At 41.4% G+C, this 15,952-nt stretch overlaps 2 protein-coding genes across 2 annotated transcripts in view; one reads left to right on the top strand and one right to left on the bottom strand.

The window, feature by feature from the left end:
* The first annotated feature begins 6 nt into the window (after nt 1–6).
* Nucleotides 7–6,284, top strand: ZC2HC1C (zinc finger C2HC-type containing 1C). The gene is made up of 3 exons (XM_020986266.2): nt 7–118; nt 1,522–2,866; nt 4,896–6,284. Exons 2-3 carry the CDS (start codon nt 1,541–1,543, stop codon nt 5,157–5,159), a joined length of 1,590 nt encoding a protein of 529 aa, XP_020841925.1. The 5' UTR covers nt 7–118; nt 1,522–1,540; the 3' UTR covers nt 5,160–6,284.
* A 1,437-nt stretch (nt 6,285–7,721) lies between these two features.
* NEK9 (NIMA related kinase 9) overlaps nt 7,722–15,952 on the bottom strand; it is a 41,095-nt gene continuing 32,864 nt past the window's right edge. The window contains exons 19-22 of the mRNA XM_020986262.2: nt 14,658–14,857; nt 13,878–14,042; nt 12,863–13,072; nt 7,722–12,267 (exon numbers count right to left, since the gene is read on the bottom strand). Of these exons, the coding sequence (XP_020841921.1) occupies nt 12,145–12,267; nt 12,863–13,072; nt 13,878–14,042; nt 14,658–14,857 (698 nt within the window). The 3' untranslated portion in view covers nt 7,722–12,144. The remainder of the gene's footprint in view (nt 12,268–12,862; nt 13,073–13,877; nt 14,043–14,657; nt 14,858–15,952) is intronic.

Raw genomic sequence — 15,952 nt, 5'->3', positions numbered from 1 at the left:
CGGGAATAACAGAGTAGTCTAGAGCGATTGCGCCAGGACTGCTGTTGGGGTCGGGTTCGGGAAGCTGGCGTCCTGTGTAGGGTTTCCCGGAGCTGGAGCGGCCACAGCGGAGCTTCAGGTACCTGGAAAGGGGCAGAGCCTTCCCGAAAGGAGGAGAGTTTTATCCCCATCGCCGCTCCCCAAGCTCCCCCTTGCATTCCCCACTCTCTCCCTGCAAGGGTAGAGAGCCCTTCTCCTCTGTGGGAGAGCCCCCTCTGCCCGAGCGCCGGGACCGAGCGGAGGGCGTTGTCATGGCTCCCAGGGACGCTGCTGCCGCGCGGAAGATGCCCACTTTAGTGGGACCTCCGCTCGACACACACACACACACCTGGGCGGGGACCCTCCCTCCAGTGAACTAGCCAGGAGGCCGGAAGGGGGCCATCATACCTGCCTACCATCCAGACGTATCTATCTACTTAGCCCTAGGCAAGCGCTTTGTGAGCGGGTGCTCTGGTGGAAACCCTAGTGTAGACTGAGCTTTTGGTTTCCCAGCCCTCACCACATGCCTCCATTTTTCACGAGTTGAACTGCTACTTCTTCGGGGATCCGGGCCAAATGACACTTCCTTATCGAAGCCCGAGTAGATACTCCAGGTAGAAAGGGACCGATCACTCCCTCCCGGGATCGTTTGCCGCATCTTTTAGGCCCCTACATTCATGGAGTAGTGGAACGATCTCCGATTCTAGTGGGAAAACCGGAGTTCAAATTCGAACACCACAGTTTGTTTGCACTTGGGCAGATCACCTCTCTACAACTCAGTTTCCTTATTTGTAAAATAAATGGGATGTACTAGATGGTAGGTATTTCCATTTCCCTTTAAAGTTTGCAAACTGCTCAACATATGTTATTTGGTCTTCATAACAGCCCCTAAGTTGTGGTATTATTTCCATTTTCAAAATGAGGGGAAAAAAATGAGGCTTGGTTAAGTGACTTGCCCAAGGTCAGGCAACTAATAAGTGCAGAAAATTAAAAATTAGGTCTTTCTGACACTAAGTCTTCTTTCCACCACACTACTTAACAGGAAAGTCTGAAACTCTGGGTGCATTAAGTGTATTACAGCCTGTGAACCTGCTCCCAAACCCCCTAATTTCCTAATCTTAAAATAAGATTTAAAATTTAAGTAATTAAAATCTTAATCTTAAAACCCTTTTCCTTTTCATTCTGCAACTGTTATTAGCCAAATGGTAGGACATGAGATTCTGGAGCAGCAACTTTCCCTTTAGGAGACATAATGTACTTTACTAATGTACTAGGTAGCAAAGGCTACATCACCTTTCCACCATGGGCTTTGGAGAGAGACACTCAACTATTTTAAAGGAAAAGGCATCATATTAGTATCCTTTCTCCGTATCAAGCATGGCACCACTAGTAATGTGGTAGGGAGAAAGTAAGGGAGATTGTAGGGGAAGTAACTGGAATCTGCTTCAGTATCCCAGATTCAGCATCAAACTTAACATGAATCTGATTTTGATTCTCTCCCAGGCTTCAGTTCTGGTACTGCATGGCCCGCCTCCAGTTGGCTCCATGTCCACATGTGGACATCATGCTTCCTTTTAACAAAATGGAATCTTCTGAACTCCATTCAAGTAGGCAAACCCATTACGACCAAAGAAGTTCTACCCATCAGTCTCCCAAGGAGAACCTGAAAAACAACTTCCAACAAAAGCTTCTAAGAGACAAAGAAGAGAAGCTGGAGAATATCTTTACTCATAACAGGCAGAACAGCTTTACTAATGCTCATAGCTATCCTCCTTCTCATTCTGCAGAAAACAGCCAACAGGATTCAGGAAACAATCAGCAGGGTTCAGGAAGTGGGGATTTTTATTCAGTTGGGGTCCTTATGAGACACACCAAAACAGATAACCAAGAAAACACAATGCCCTTCACAAAGAAGAGAGCTGGCGTGGATCGTGCCTATCCCCTCAAACCAGTGTTTCACCGAAAATCATTGAGTGCCACTCACATTGGGATTGATTCCAGAAACTTCTCCCAGAAACCCTCTGAATCAAAAGAGGTCTCACTCAGCCACTTCAGTTCACGGAACAGGGGGAATTCATCTTCAGCAAAGATGCTACTTGCTCCCCTACCCGTGGTTCAGTCCAAAACATTCTTGTCAAATCCAGACAGAACTGAGCTAATGCAGATTCAAAAACTGGAGGCAGCAGGTGAGAGCTTAGAGGAAGAGATTCGGAGAAAAGAGACTCTTCTAAGGGAAAAATTGAAGAAGACTGAGGAAGAACTTAGAAGGATCCAAAAAGAAAAGGAACAGGTAGAAGAAGAAGAAAAAAAAGAGCTACAGAGAAAGACATTTCCAAGGAGAAGAGGCACAGGTGGCAGCAGCAGCATTTCCAAACTCATCTTCTCACCAGAATTCAGTTGTAGCAGAGGTGATGAAACTTGGGAACAGTCCCAAGAGAATTCTAGTCCATCCTCAGGATGTTCCCAGTTCTTCAGTCATGGAGTACAAAGACTCAAAAAGGAAAGGTTAGTGGCAAGTAACAATAAAATCCGAGACCAAATTTCAGTATCTTCCCCTACGCTGTTTTCACACCAACAAGATCCTGACAATTCTTTACCCAAATCCCCCAGTTATAGTTCATCTCAGCTATCAGTCTCTTCAGGTTCCAGCTCTTCAACTGAAGAACCAGAGCTTGGTGAGTGCACCTACTGTGGACGAAAGTTTCTCTTGCCAAGGCTAGAGAAACACACGAATGTCTGTAGCAAGACCCAGGGTTCTAAGAGGAAAGTGTTTGACTCATCCAAGGCCCGGGCTAAAGGCACTGAACTAGAACAATACCTGACCTGGAAAGGCCCAGCTCTAGCCAAGGTAAATAATGTTGGCCCTCTAAACTGATGGATTTTTATTTTGGGTGGAGGATGGGTGGGGAATGGGAAAGATAATCAAAGAGATACAGACTGTTTCCTCACCTTTTAAAAGCATTTTAAGTGGGAGGCAGCAAAAATGAATTTGAAATAGAACTTGAGTGTAACACCATCATCTTGTATTTCTGAAAAGTTAAGTAGCCTAACCTCTGTAGAACTTCTTTGTGCATTTCTCACACATTCCCCATTTTTGAACTGCTAGAATTGTAAGACTCATGGTTTTTTGAACAATACTGAAATACTGTCATTTCCCATTCTGTAGCACAAATTTGGTGTTAGGCTCCCTGAGAGTTAAAAAACAACCCTGAAAAAAAAAACAACCCTGACAATTATTAATTCCAAGTTATTCATCTTTTTAAAACTTGTATTTAAAGCAGATACCCAACTGCCAGGACACTGAATTTAATAGTGCAAATTAGAAGGCCTAATAAAAGTAGACCCTGTAAGATAATAGAACATGAAGGTTTAAAAGTCAGTAGGTGAAAGTTTTAATTAGGATTCTTGCCTATAGTCTGTATGTCACGGGAGAACAGCTTTAACTTTTTATTTGACAGATTTTTCTATACAACTTGTTAATACATCTTACAATTTTTCTGTAGTTTCATATGCAAATAGATTCTGAGTACATCAAAGGCATATTTTTTTTCTTGTTGACAGCTTCAGAAAAACTACATTGTAAAAAAAAATATGAGTTGCAAACTGTTTCTATGGCATACTTCTGAGAATTCTATAACCATTTGTCATCTGAGATGATTACATATAAGGAGATTTGTAAATGAAGTTTCTCATCTTGGGGAGAACATTAATGAATATTTACTGAACTGAATTAGAATGGTGGAATCAGAGTCAGAAGACGAGGGTTCTAGTTTTCAACCTACCCCTATTCCTAGTCATTTTAACCTAACTTGGCCTTTTTCCTTATTTATCAAATCAAGAAGTTAGACTAGATGGATCTCCAAGATATCATCAAACTTTAAAATTCTGTAATTCTATGAAAGTGTCAACTTGCTCTCTTTCTCCTACCTCTACCAGTCATGCCCCCAAGCACAAATTTTTCTCCCAGAATTCTGAAGTTTATGTACAGGGGAAGTAGGTTAGCTAGGAGGGCTCTTTTAAAATTCCTATTAATGGGATGCCTGTTTAGAAAGGTACACCCCTAACTGAATTTCATTTATTCAGTATACTTAAAGAGAAAACTGTCTCCCAGATCTGACTTCCACCATAATAACATCACCAAGTTTCAGTCCCTCTAGGTACTTCTTCCATTAATAGAGCTGAGTTCTGATATTTGTATTGTTACTGATCATATTCTTTAATGCTCTATCACAATAGTATTTTCTGTTACACTGCAACTGGTGTATTTTGGGTAGAACCTTAAAGAAGTTTGGTATTTCTAAATTTCTTAATAGAGTGATAAAAAGCAAAAAGCAAGTAATTCCTCCCCTCAAAACAAACAAAACCAAAACACCTGTACAAACATAAACCTTAGGTCTTTGTGACATTGTACTTCCTAGGCTTAAGCAAGTCATTTTGGATGAATGAGTTCCACTGAGGACCTACACTCTAACTTTTATATAATGGGGAAGAGAAGTGTGTCATCATTTGAGTACTCCAGTCATTACCAGACAGATGTTCCCATTAGCCCTTCATCTTCACATAACTACTAGTCTGTCAAGGCTACTTTGTTGTCCCCCCCCCCCCTTATTCTCCCAAAGCAAAAAACAGAGAAATCAGATCTTAAACATTTTTTCTACCTTAGTTCTCTCTATAGGTTCCTATAATTCATCTTAGCAATATTCTCCTTGTCTTTCTTAACAAGGGATGCTTTGGCATGGGGCCTCCAAGAGCCTCACTGTGTCACGGTCTTAGGGGTTTTTTTGTTCTTGTTGTTTTTAATCAGGGATTATATCACATCACTATGTACCTATTTGTGTTGAGGTTGGGGAGAACTAACCTTCCCCTTTACTTTATAGCCAGAGCCACCAAAGAAGAGTAATTGGCGACAAAAACATGAATCTTTCATCCGAACTCTCCGCCAGGCCCGTGAATTGCAGCAGGTAATTGCCCGGGGTGGAAATCCCTTAGAGTTGCCTCCGGTGCCACCTGCAGAAAACCCTGACTACATCCAGTGCCCCCACTGCAGCCGCCACTTTGCCCCTAAGGTGGCTGACAGGCACATTCCAAAATGTAAGACCATCAAGAACCGACCTCCTCCCCCACGGAAGCACTGCTGTTGAAAAGGAATCACCCAAGAACCTCTGGGTGGCCTTGCGAGCAGCACCTTCTCTTCAGCAGCCCACAGGATTAGAACTGGATGAAACTAGAAAGGAATAAGACTTTGTATCTCCCCAAAATGGCTGCAATGCCAGAATTGGGGAGGAACTCCATTTCTAAGCAAGGAGAAGAAAGCTTCAGGTTCTCACTGAACTGTAAATTTAGGCGCAGCTGAAGTGCCTTACATTATGACCACGGGAAGCGAGACTAAATTACAGCCCTCTCTTCGTGAAAGTCTGACTTTGTGATTTGTGACAGATAAAGAGCACTCATCTGGGTGTCTTTTCACGTGTTTATTGTTCTTGTTAAGTCCTCTTGCAATTAGCTAACAATGTGGTTGTCTTAAGTGACCCGTTAAAATGGTATGCTGCCAGAAGAAAATAACCATAGCCAATATCGCTTTTAAAATATGACAAGATTCTTCTCTGAGTCACTAATTTGATACTAGGAATCCAAGAACCTGCAATGAATGTAATGCTGTTTCTGATCCCATGTGGAACATACTCTGTAAATCTCTGGAAATAGGTTCTGTGTATTTCAGGATGTCTGTGAAAACTTAGTTTTATGGCTATCACTTTCAAATCAGTTTCAGATAACACTTTATTATAATTTCTTCCCCATGTTTTCAATTTGAATATTTTAAAGTATAAAAAACCCTCTGAATCAGACCACATAGCTCTTCTCTTCCACCACAGTAACAAAATCTACAGTCTTAGGGAGCTGGAACATCAACTAGCTTAAAATGTCACATGAATACTTTGAGGACAACTCTTTTAGTCATTTCTGCTTATTATCTGTGTCGTGTTTTATGCTTTAGAGTGTAAGCTCCGATGGGGCAGGACTGACCATATCTTTGTAATTTTCAATTAAATAGTGCCTAGGCACAACACAACAAATTACAATAAAAATTGTAATGCTGACAAACACACTAAGCATAGGGCCCAAAAGAAAATGTGTGTCTCATTTCTAAAAGAAAAAAAATTAGAGAATGGAAGAATTATTTAATTTCTGGAAACTTTTAAAGTAAGCTACAATATTCAAGGATGCATTGAGTGTACATAGTAAATTAAATTAGGCAAGAGCAGCAGTAGAAATACTGTTAGAATTATTGCCTTGTGTGCTAAAAGAATCATCACAATGTGTTTCTAAGTTACAGAAAAGCTAATATGACCCAACATCAGCTGAATGAGAGGGACCGAAAAGATAACAGAACATTTTGCCAGTAGCAATGTGTAACTACTGTTTAATCCACATCTGTTGCCACTCTTCCTGAAGCCTATGAAACAGCATCTTGGCTAACAAATCAGCTCAGCTAGAGATGTAAGCTTAAACAGTAAAAATGATATTAAGAATCTGCCTTCTAAGGAACATACTAAATTGAGATCTCTTTTATTTTTTTTCTTACAGTCTTTTAGTTGGCATTTTAAAATCAAGGCACTTTCTAGATTCTACCTGATTGCCTCATTATACAGTAAAAGGAGACATTACCCCAAGGTGTTGGCTGTCTACTAAAGTACACTGTTAATATTTAACATTTTAACACATATATGAAAAGAACTGTTAGTAAGAATAGACTCTGGTATTTAGGTGAGAGATCAATTTTTTTTTTATCTAAACCTGGATCATTTTTTCACTGCAGCAGACTGGCAATTTAACTATAACTTAGAGACTGCGTGGGGCACTGAGAAGTTAAGTGACTTATCCATGGTCACACAGCTAGTGTCAGAGGTAGAACCTGAACCAAGATATTTGTTTCCAAGGCTGACTACAGACCAACCACACTGGGGCTCAGGTGAAAAAATATATTAAGAAAAAATATTATTTATAAACAAAGCAGCACTTATTCTTTCAGAGTTAAATAAGCTGGTTTATGACCACTTAGTTTGCCTTATCAAACAATTGACAAGCATTTATTAAACACCTATCATATGTTAGGTATAGGAGAAAAAAAGATGGTTCTGCTGTGGTTCCATTGGTGATGACCTTTCCTTGATTAAAACTCAAAGGGCCATTAGCTACATCTAGTCTCTGGAGAGGTATTTAACAATCAGACTGCCCAGAATGTAGCCTAAAGACAAAGACCGGGGTATGAGGGAGTAGGGGGGTTGGGAGGGAGAAAGGGAAGGGAGGAGGCATGCTAAGGCATTGCATACTGTGCTGTCTCCAGAACAGAACAGGGAATGGAGATAACATTCTTATTTTATGCCTTCTTTTTGTCTAAGAAGCCTTACTGTTGACTCATTTTATAAAGGATGAAGGGGAAAAAAACTTAAGGAAAAACCTATGTAAATTTAAATTGGACAAAATCTGCTCATGGTAAAGTTCGTATGGCAGCCCCATCTTTAGGGAGATTTAAAAAAGGATCTTGATGAAATGCTATAATATCACATTATTCATATTATTATAACTGTATATTAACTTGCTGAGTTAATGATACTTCATTGCACTTACAAAGTACTCTTTATACAACTCTGCCTTGACTCATTACACACAGCCCCAGAAGAAGTAGACAGGTAATGATGAGATACAAAAAAAATTTCCCTTTTTATTTTCAATAATTCTATGACCTTTAATGATCAGCATGCTTATTTCTATAGTTAGTCATAATTCAACAGTAAAAGGTGTTTTTTTTTTTAAGCTGAGACAGAATGGGATGTGATCCTCTAGTTCTTGCCTATCGCTGTCACACTGGTGGGGAAGCACTCCACAAAGACCATTTCCAAGGAAAGTTCAGGAATGAGTCCTTGAAGAAATGTTTGTTTAAATTACATTCTTGCTCGTCAGGTGCACTTTCCATTGTGCTGTTGGTCAATCAAAGATTTTAAAAGTGCCTACTATGTGCCAAGCATTACACAAAGGGCTGAGGACACAAAGAAAGGCAAATACATTCCTTCTGCTCTCGAGGAGCTCACATACCATTTAAGTAACCATATACACATACAAGATATAAACAAAGTATACAGAAAATAATTTCAGAGGCACAGCACCAGGGGAGACGTGTGGGGGGACCAGGCAAGGCCTCCTGAAGAAAGTGTATTTGGGATGAGTCTTGAAGGAAGCCAGGTAAACCAAGGGGCTGAGCTGAGGAAAAAAGAACATTCCAGGTAGGAGGTAAAGCCTGGAAACAAAAGACAGGAATATTATGTTTGAAGAAGAGCAAGCCCAGTATAGCTAGATCAAGTGCAAAGGGGGCTGGGGGAGAGGGGTAAAGCAAAAGACAAGAAGGGTAGGAAGGGCTGTAAATGCCAGAGAACTTGACATTTGATTCTGGAGGTAACAGGGAACCAGGAGAGTTTACTGAGGAGTGTGTGTATGAAATGGCCAGACATGTGATTTAAGAAAAGTAGTTTGACAGGTAGGTAGAAGATGAAGTGGGGAAAGGCTTGAGGCAGAGAGACCAACAAGGCTATTGCAACAGTTTGAGTGACATGATGAGAGCCAGCAGCAAGGTGATGGCTGTGTGAGTGGAGAAGAGACATAGGAGATGTCATGAAGGTAGACATCAAGGACACCACCGTGGTTGGAAGCTTACTAATATATGGTTGGGATTGACTATGAGTGACTGGTGATAGGAAAAAGGGGGCAACAGATCAGAAGATAATGTAGAGCTCACCAAGGGGTTGGGAAAGGAATGGAGAATTTTCATGTAGGGATAACAGCCTAGGAGAGAACTGAGGTGAGGAGAGAATGGAGGTCACAGAGAGGAAAAAGAACAGTCAGAGATCATAAGACACAGAGAAGGATGGAATAATGAAAGATTATGAGTTCAGATAGTTATTTTGGAGTTCATGAACATGAAAGTGGTACATCTGTGAGTAGGAGTAAAATCAAGGGCATGACCATTTCTGAACAGACTGAGGAAATGGCAAGTTAGGGTATTTGAGGGACCATCAAGATGTGTGTTGAAAGTCCCTAATATGAAGGCAGAAGCTGAGGTGGAGGGAAAGACTGTTAGCCAAGCAAAACAAAACATCCCATGATAACTCTTTAACTTGGCTCCACAGTTTTTCTGGTACTCGGTTCTATGCTGGGAGAATAAATATGGCTTCAAATTCTTCCAGGGAAATGGTTCTAAATAAGGTAGAATTGTCACTCGGAAGCCTCTTCTAAGACTAAACAGATAACACGAAATGAAAAGATTTCCTGTTCGGTGCTTCCTCTTTCCTGCTGCAATCGCAGACTATTTCCAACACTATATTATGAATGGCAACTATATAAATGATTCTGATGTTAAAATACACAGAGTTGAGAAACAAAGGTTTCTGCCTACGTACATTCCTTACAATGTTTCCCTAACTAGAATATCGCAGCTAGGATGTGCTTTTTTTCCCCCCCAGAGAATGAAAAGGCAAGTATAGATCTAACACACAACAAAAAAAGTTGCTTTTTTTTTTTATCATTACTAATGCACATACAGGCTTATTGAGCACTGCACCATTTAAGAATTTATATATTTATTTAAACAAATGCCAAACCATTCCACCCTTAACCCTTCAAACATGAGGCTAATAACAAGCTAGTTCTTCAAGTGTCAGAGCAGCGGTTTTAATCAGGTTATATTATAACTTGAAAGCAATACAATACTACTGGGAAGCTTAACGAATACAAATCTAGTCCTGAAAGAAGAAAAATACAACAGGACAAAATAAAAAGGCGATTGAGAACAAGAACCATTCAAAGGCACTTCTGCCTACGTGCCCTCTGCATATCATCCAATGCACGGCTGCCAGCTCTGAACTGGTTTCTGTTTGCATAGCTGCTTGGCGTGAAAATCATTAGGTTCTCCCAGGCCTATCTTGGGTAAGTGCAAATTGTCTTTAAAGGCACAGAACTGAATTCTCAGCCAGATAAGCAGGAAATTAAGGCTTCTCAAAGGCCACACAATACAGAAAAGGACCAGTGTCATGCTGCTAGTGAATCACTTGCCGTTGGAGTTTAGAGTAGGCCTCTTTCCCCTTTAATGCTCACTTACATCTCACAGTCTTAGCAACATGACAAATTCCTTCATTTCCCCCTCAGGAGCAATGCTCATGGTTTATACCTAACGGACCCCACCTCCCAGTCCTGCTGAGACAGTGAACGTGAAGGTTACAGGAGCAAGGCCCATCAGCCCTCAGCAATCATGATAAAACAAAACACACTAAGTTGTTGTTCTTGTTGTTTTTAGCAAAACCCCAAGTTCCTAGAATTGATATTCTGAAGCTGGGACTGGCTTCTTCCTTATTCAAAGGGTACACTGATTACATTAGAACTACTATAGCTGGCTTCCCCTAACTGAAGATAACGGGAACATGATACAGAAAAGACAGCTGCTCCCACTGAACACAGCTGCTCCCTCCCTCCAAACCCCAACCCCAGCCATGGGGTTTCCAAGCTCTAGTCTTAATATCAGTTTCCAAAAGACTGGAAAAGTATGCCTAGGAAGGAAGGTAGCAAATCCATCTCATAACCCCAAACAAAAATCAAATCTCATCTTTTTGTTTAGGGAAAACGAAACAACAAAAGAACTTGGCTGTTTGTAGGGAGGTAGACATGAAACCTATAAGCAGGCACTTGTGAAATCAAGACACTTCATTTTTCGTAAACTGAAATATAAAGTTCATACCTTTAAGGGAAACCAGCAACTCATAGTATACAACCTGTGGGGTTTCAGATCTGGGGTTCAGGAATAAAGAAGACAATTAACTCTTTCTGAGAAAGGTGGTCTGCTCCCCCCTACAATGGCACATAGACAAAAAGGTCATCTCTTCCATTTCCTAAATTCTATTCAGTCTGTTACATATTCAGGGAATTTTGGTGCTGGCTAACAGCCACATAATAAGGAAAAGATACAGATTCATTGGTTACTACATGGCTTCACAAGAAGCAAAGGAAAAAAAAATACTGACTAGACACAGAACAACAATGGCTAGTGCTGCTGGTGCCAAGATCAGAACGAAAACAAGCTGTGATGGTCGAAGCAGAAAAAGGCCTCCTCCTAAGAGAAGGGGCTGTGGCAGTCACCAGCAGCCTCTCCGAAGCCAAGCACAGCTGCTGAGGACAATGCCATCAGAGGACCTCTTTTCCCTTGGGACTTGGTCTTGAGGAGACTATCATTTCTCTAATGTTTTCCATAGTCAAAGAAGTAACATCACTTCAGGAGGTCCCTTTTCAAGGCTATGAATCTCTCCCTGCCTCATCCACAGTGCAGAAGCTCCAGCATTATGCACCAAGAGCATGACTGTAATAAGGAGAGGCCTGCCCTTCTTTCTCCAATTCTCACTGGAGAAATCCCAGTCAACTTCCAGAGTAAATATCAATCTAGACCCTCTTTCCTCCAATATTTAGCTGCATGTGAGTGTTTCAACTCTATGAAAATAAGCCAAAAACTAGTCTGTGAAACTTCCTTTCCTCAGACTCTGTCTCTGAGATGGCACAGAACACTTTGCCATCTTTTAAGCTGCCTTTGGCAGGACTAGGACTGCGTTACAGCCAGCCAGCTCTTAACAAGCTCTCTTAAGCTTTTCACTTTCCCCTCCTCCACCTAGAAGTGCAGTTGACTGGTGTTGAGCTCCCAAGGTAGTTCCCAACAAGAGGTGAAAATTACAAATGGGTATAAGGGGCTACCAGTGCAAATAGCATGACAGGGCTGTTTCTCTTCTTTAAAGGTGGAATCAACAGATGAGTTACAGAGCTGCTGTTGCTGTGGCGGCAGTCACTGAAGGCAAAGCCAGGGACACAGGGCCTTTTCCCTTCAAAAAATAAAACAAAACAAACGACAAACACTCCTAGGTCCTATCTAAAAGGAGATGCTTCCCTCCATCTGTACTCTAGAGGCACTTCAGAGCCTCCTGCTTTGCTCCTTGTCAGCAACCGAAACGAAGCCAGGAAAGCCGTTCTCTGCATTCAGTAAGTGTGCTGTGAAGTTGCAGGGATCCCATCTTACTGGGGGTATACAGGATCAGGAAACTACAGGCTGGACCGACAGGAATCTGTTCCCAAAAGGCACCAGGAATCTGAATCCAAGTCTGGCTTTGGATCTGTTTCCATCTCTTCCTTTGCTGTCTGAGTTCCTTTGGAATGAGTCTCCAGCTAGTCAGATAAAAGTGTTGTGTTAGAAGTATGCTATCATGTTGTCAGTGTATGAGTACATTCTTCTAATACTAATTCCTAATAACCTTGTCTCAGTTTTGCCAGACGCTCTAGAGCTACAATGGCTCTAAATCTATTCTTCTAGGCTGTTTCAACATCACCTTTCTTCTGTCACAGTTTTGTCTGTCAGTCACCTCATGCTCACTAATGCTTGTACAAGGCTCCTCAAAAACAGTGTCAAATAACGGCAATGAACTCAGCTAAATCCAACTGCCTAGCCTGGTTTCAGTGGTTAACTGCACAAGTTCCATCACTTAGAAGTTATGGACGTTCTATGGAAAGAACATGGAAGTTACGGGGAAGTGCCTCAAAAGAAACCTGTTTATTGAGATGCCTGGTGTTTTGAAAGATTAGTGAGTGTCAATAATGGTACTCCCTTCAATAATTTGAAAGCCACTCAGAAAAGATGAAAAACCCAGCCACATATATTATCACTTCCTTACAACTGGGGTGCATAGGAAGATCATCTGGTGCTGTGACTAAAACGTCTCCAAGCAGGCACAGAAATTACCTATACCTCATCAAATATTCTCACCTTCTGTACTCCTTCTGTCTCTTTGTTGAGTCTTTGGAGCTGGGTCCAAATCTTGAGATTTTCCTGCTGTAGTCTCTGCTGTTCAGCCAAACATTTTAACACCAGTCCTTCCAGCCGGTTCACCTCCACCTGCAGGTTGCTACAAACACAGGCAGCACCCAATGGTGCTCCCTTTCCAGCACATCCTAGTGCTGGATTAAGCCGGGGGAGCTACAGAAGCAAAGAATGAAACAGGAAATCTAATATTACCTTCTCGTGCTTAGCTCACATAATTCCCTTTTTAAAAAAATAAACAAACACGCAACTATCTCATCTTCCTCTAAATAAACTTAACAGATTATGCTGTAAGTTACAGGATTAAAGTTTCTATGTAAGAAGAACCTCAGGAAGGAATGGGAGACTAACTGATGGAGACGAACAGAGAACTTGGTTGTGCCCCATCATCTTCTGACTTAGTTGCTTTTACTTTGAGCACCTCAGATTCTTATCCAATAACGAGAAGTAACAATGACTGACCTTCAAACAAGCATTCTAAGTACACCGAGATGTTGTCTGAAATGCTAAAGTTAGGTGGGACAAATCTTTTTGGCTGCATCATAAGCGTGGAGGCTGCAGAACCTCCAAATGTAATATCTGTGGGACAATGCTGGTCATATTTTAAGATGTCAGCAAATAGTATTGCTAAAGAACTCAATTACTGAAACCTTGGAATTTTAGGCTATGTCATGCTTCTCATGACTGATAAACAAATATTAAATGATGATGACAAAGATGGGTTTTATGTTGGTACTTCTGAATCTGCTAAGATAACCTAAAAACCATTATAAGCCATTAGCATTAGCTCCAAGTAATGGTTTTAGGAGTTACTGAATGAGAAATATAGAACGTGCTAAACTGCTATGGGCCAGTGAGATAATTAAAGCTTATTAGACAGTGAGGGCATCCAGTCAGAATTCAAAAGGAGAGTGCAGTCACTGTTTATCGAGTTGCCACTCAAATAATAAAGCTTTATTACCCAGGCTTCTCTTGGAGACTTGCTGCATTCTGCAGGTTCTTCAGAGGCCACTTTGAGTCCTTGCAGCTCCTCATAGGGCAGGGTATCTTTCTCAGGCTCTGAAAAAGCTGCACTCAGGGGTGAGGGGCTATCAGGCATGGGGATGAATTCTGCATTTTCTAATTCCTAAGCATCAAGAAAAGCATCTCAGTTGGTCTTCTGTCAACAGCCCATTTCTTCCAACATTCTCTTCTCCCCTAGCTATTTACTTTCTATCTGCCCCCTCTAGTGGTGCAGGATAGTTGTGGTTGTTAGCTGTACTTCATCCGTGAAACCCTTCTATCCTTAATAGGACAAGCAGTGATGGACAGTCAAACCTGCTCCTGAGAACAAGGTGATGTAGTGTTAGGAATCTGGTCTTTTACACCTTTCTGATCACTATGCAAGTTCACTCAGGTCTGGAAACTCATTTACTCTGGCAACAGTAGAGAGAAAGTGTCCAACTGACAGAAGATGAGGCTATATGTGTTCTACGTTGCCCTTACTTCCAACTTTCAGAAGAGTAGCCTAGATTAATAAAAACAAGTCACACATCTTCATACTTAGATATCCTCCAGGCAAGGAAGAAATGCCAGAGCGGGGGCTTACCATTCAGCAAGAAATCAGAAAGAGTAACTTGGTATAAAACAGCTGAATGATACACGGGTAGCCCTGGAAGGCCATAACAGTTTCTTTCTCAGGTTTTTTGTAGGAGGTCCAAACTTTAATACAAGCAACATATTCTTCCACTGAAGCAATTACCTTGCGCAGCCAGCCAGGGCAGGAACTGTTGCCCACACTACTGATCCCCATGGCCTCAGTCGGACTGATTAAATCCCCCATTCCTCGGTCTGCCTCCATTGTTCCCCGGAAGCCTCCACTTGGATCAGGGGTCTCAGATTCCTGTTGGCTCTCTTCCTCTTCTCCTCCGCCCCCTCCTCCTTGGGTGGAGTTCTGAGCCACTGACAAGAGAAGACACAGAAAGAGTGGCGTGAATCGGAGAACTGTCATCCTAGCAGATCCACTTAACACTAAAAAAAGATTAAGAAAGAAGCTATATACCCCGATGAAATGGCAATTAGTAAATAACTGATTAGCAGGTAGATGAGATATCCTTTTACTGAATGTTTCTTTAAAAAAGTTATTGTTCATCCAATGTCTACATGAAGATTCATTTCTCTTTTTTAAAAACCTGCTTAATATTCTGATGCTCAAAAGTAATCTAAATGTTACCTCTAAAGTATCAGCCTACAAATAAACAGAATTCCCCTTTACTATCATTAACAGCTACTCCATGGCCCCTTCTCCATCTCAAAAAATCTATTAAAACCACGTCCTATTCTAGTAACAACTGCATTTCTGCCTTTCTCTGAATCTTGTAACTGTCCTTCTTGTGGTCTAAAGAGCTGAACTGAGTATCTCCTAAAGATTCCAAAGGTACTTAATGGAAGCTACTGCCCTAGTAAAGGCCCTTCTGGTCTATGAAGATTCACTGCTTTGTAGATTGTTCATTATCAATCGTTAAGGCTGGCTCTTTCCTCCCCTGAAACAGAGCATGCTTCCAGGCTACTTTAATGAAGCCTAGAGCTGTTCTGTGCTCAGTTATGTAACCAGGACTGTCTTGGGATCAGCTCCTATGGGGTCAATTATCATCTCTTTGAAGAGGACTACAACTGTGACATCCAGTCCTTCATCTCTTTCCCAAGTGCCAGTCTCATATCACTTATTGTCTTATAGACATTTCCACTCCGATGTACCATAGGCATTTCAAATTCAACATGTCCAAAACAGAACTCATCTTTTCCTCCCAGACCCACTATCATACTAATTTCTCCATTTCTGTTGAGGGCACCTCATTCATTTCATGCTGTAATCCAACAAGCCTACTTTTTCTCCCCTATACATGACATTCTGTCTTCTACTTTTATGACCATGGGCTGTCCCCACTGCCTATAATCAACTTACCTCTTGGAATCCTGAGCTTCCTTTAAGGCTCGACTAAATACCACTTCCTGCAACGGGTCTTTCTTGATTCTTCCCAATTGTCAGGATTCTCT

This window comes from Phascolarctos cinereus, unplaced genomic scaffold (assembly GCF_003287225.1).
Source record: "Phascolarctos cinereus isolate Bilbo 61053 unplaced genomic scaffold, phaCin_HiC Scaffold_3;HRSCAF=262, whole genome shotgun sequence".
NCBI classification, from domain to species: Eukaryota; Metazoa; Chordata; class Mammalia; order Diprotodontia; family Phascolarctidae; genus Phascolarctos; species Phascolarctos cinereus.
Note: the sequence above shows the minus strand (reverse complement) of the source record. Positions and strands in the feature narration are given on the sequence as shown.

What these genes read in the sequence shown, in the direction of transcription:
- ZC2HC1C (XM_020986266.2), top strand. Translation starts at nt 1,541, where the DNA reads ATGGCCCGCCTCCAGTTGGCTCCATGTCCACATGTGGACATCATGCTT. An exon ending in AAGGCCCAGCTCTAGCCAAG is followed by an intron (nt 2,867 to 4,895) that starts GTAAATAATGTT and finishes TTTACTTTATAG; the next exon opens with CCAGAGCCACCAAAGAAGAG.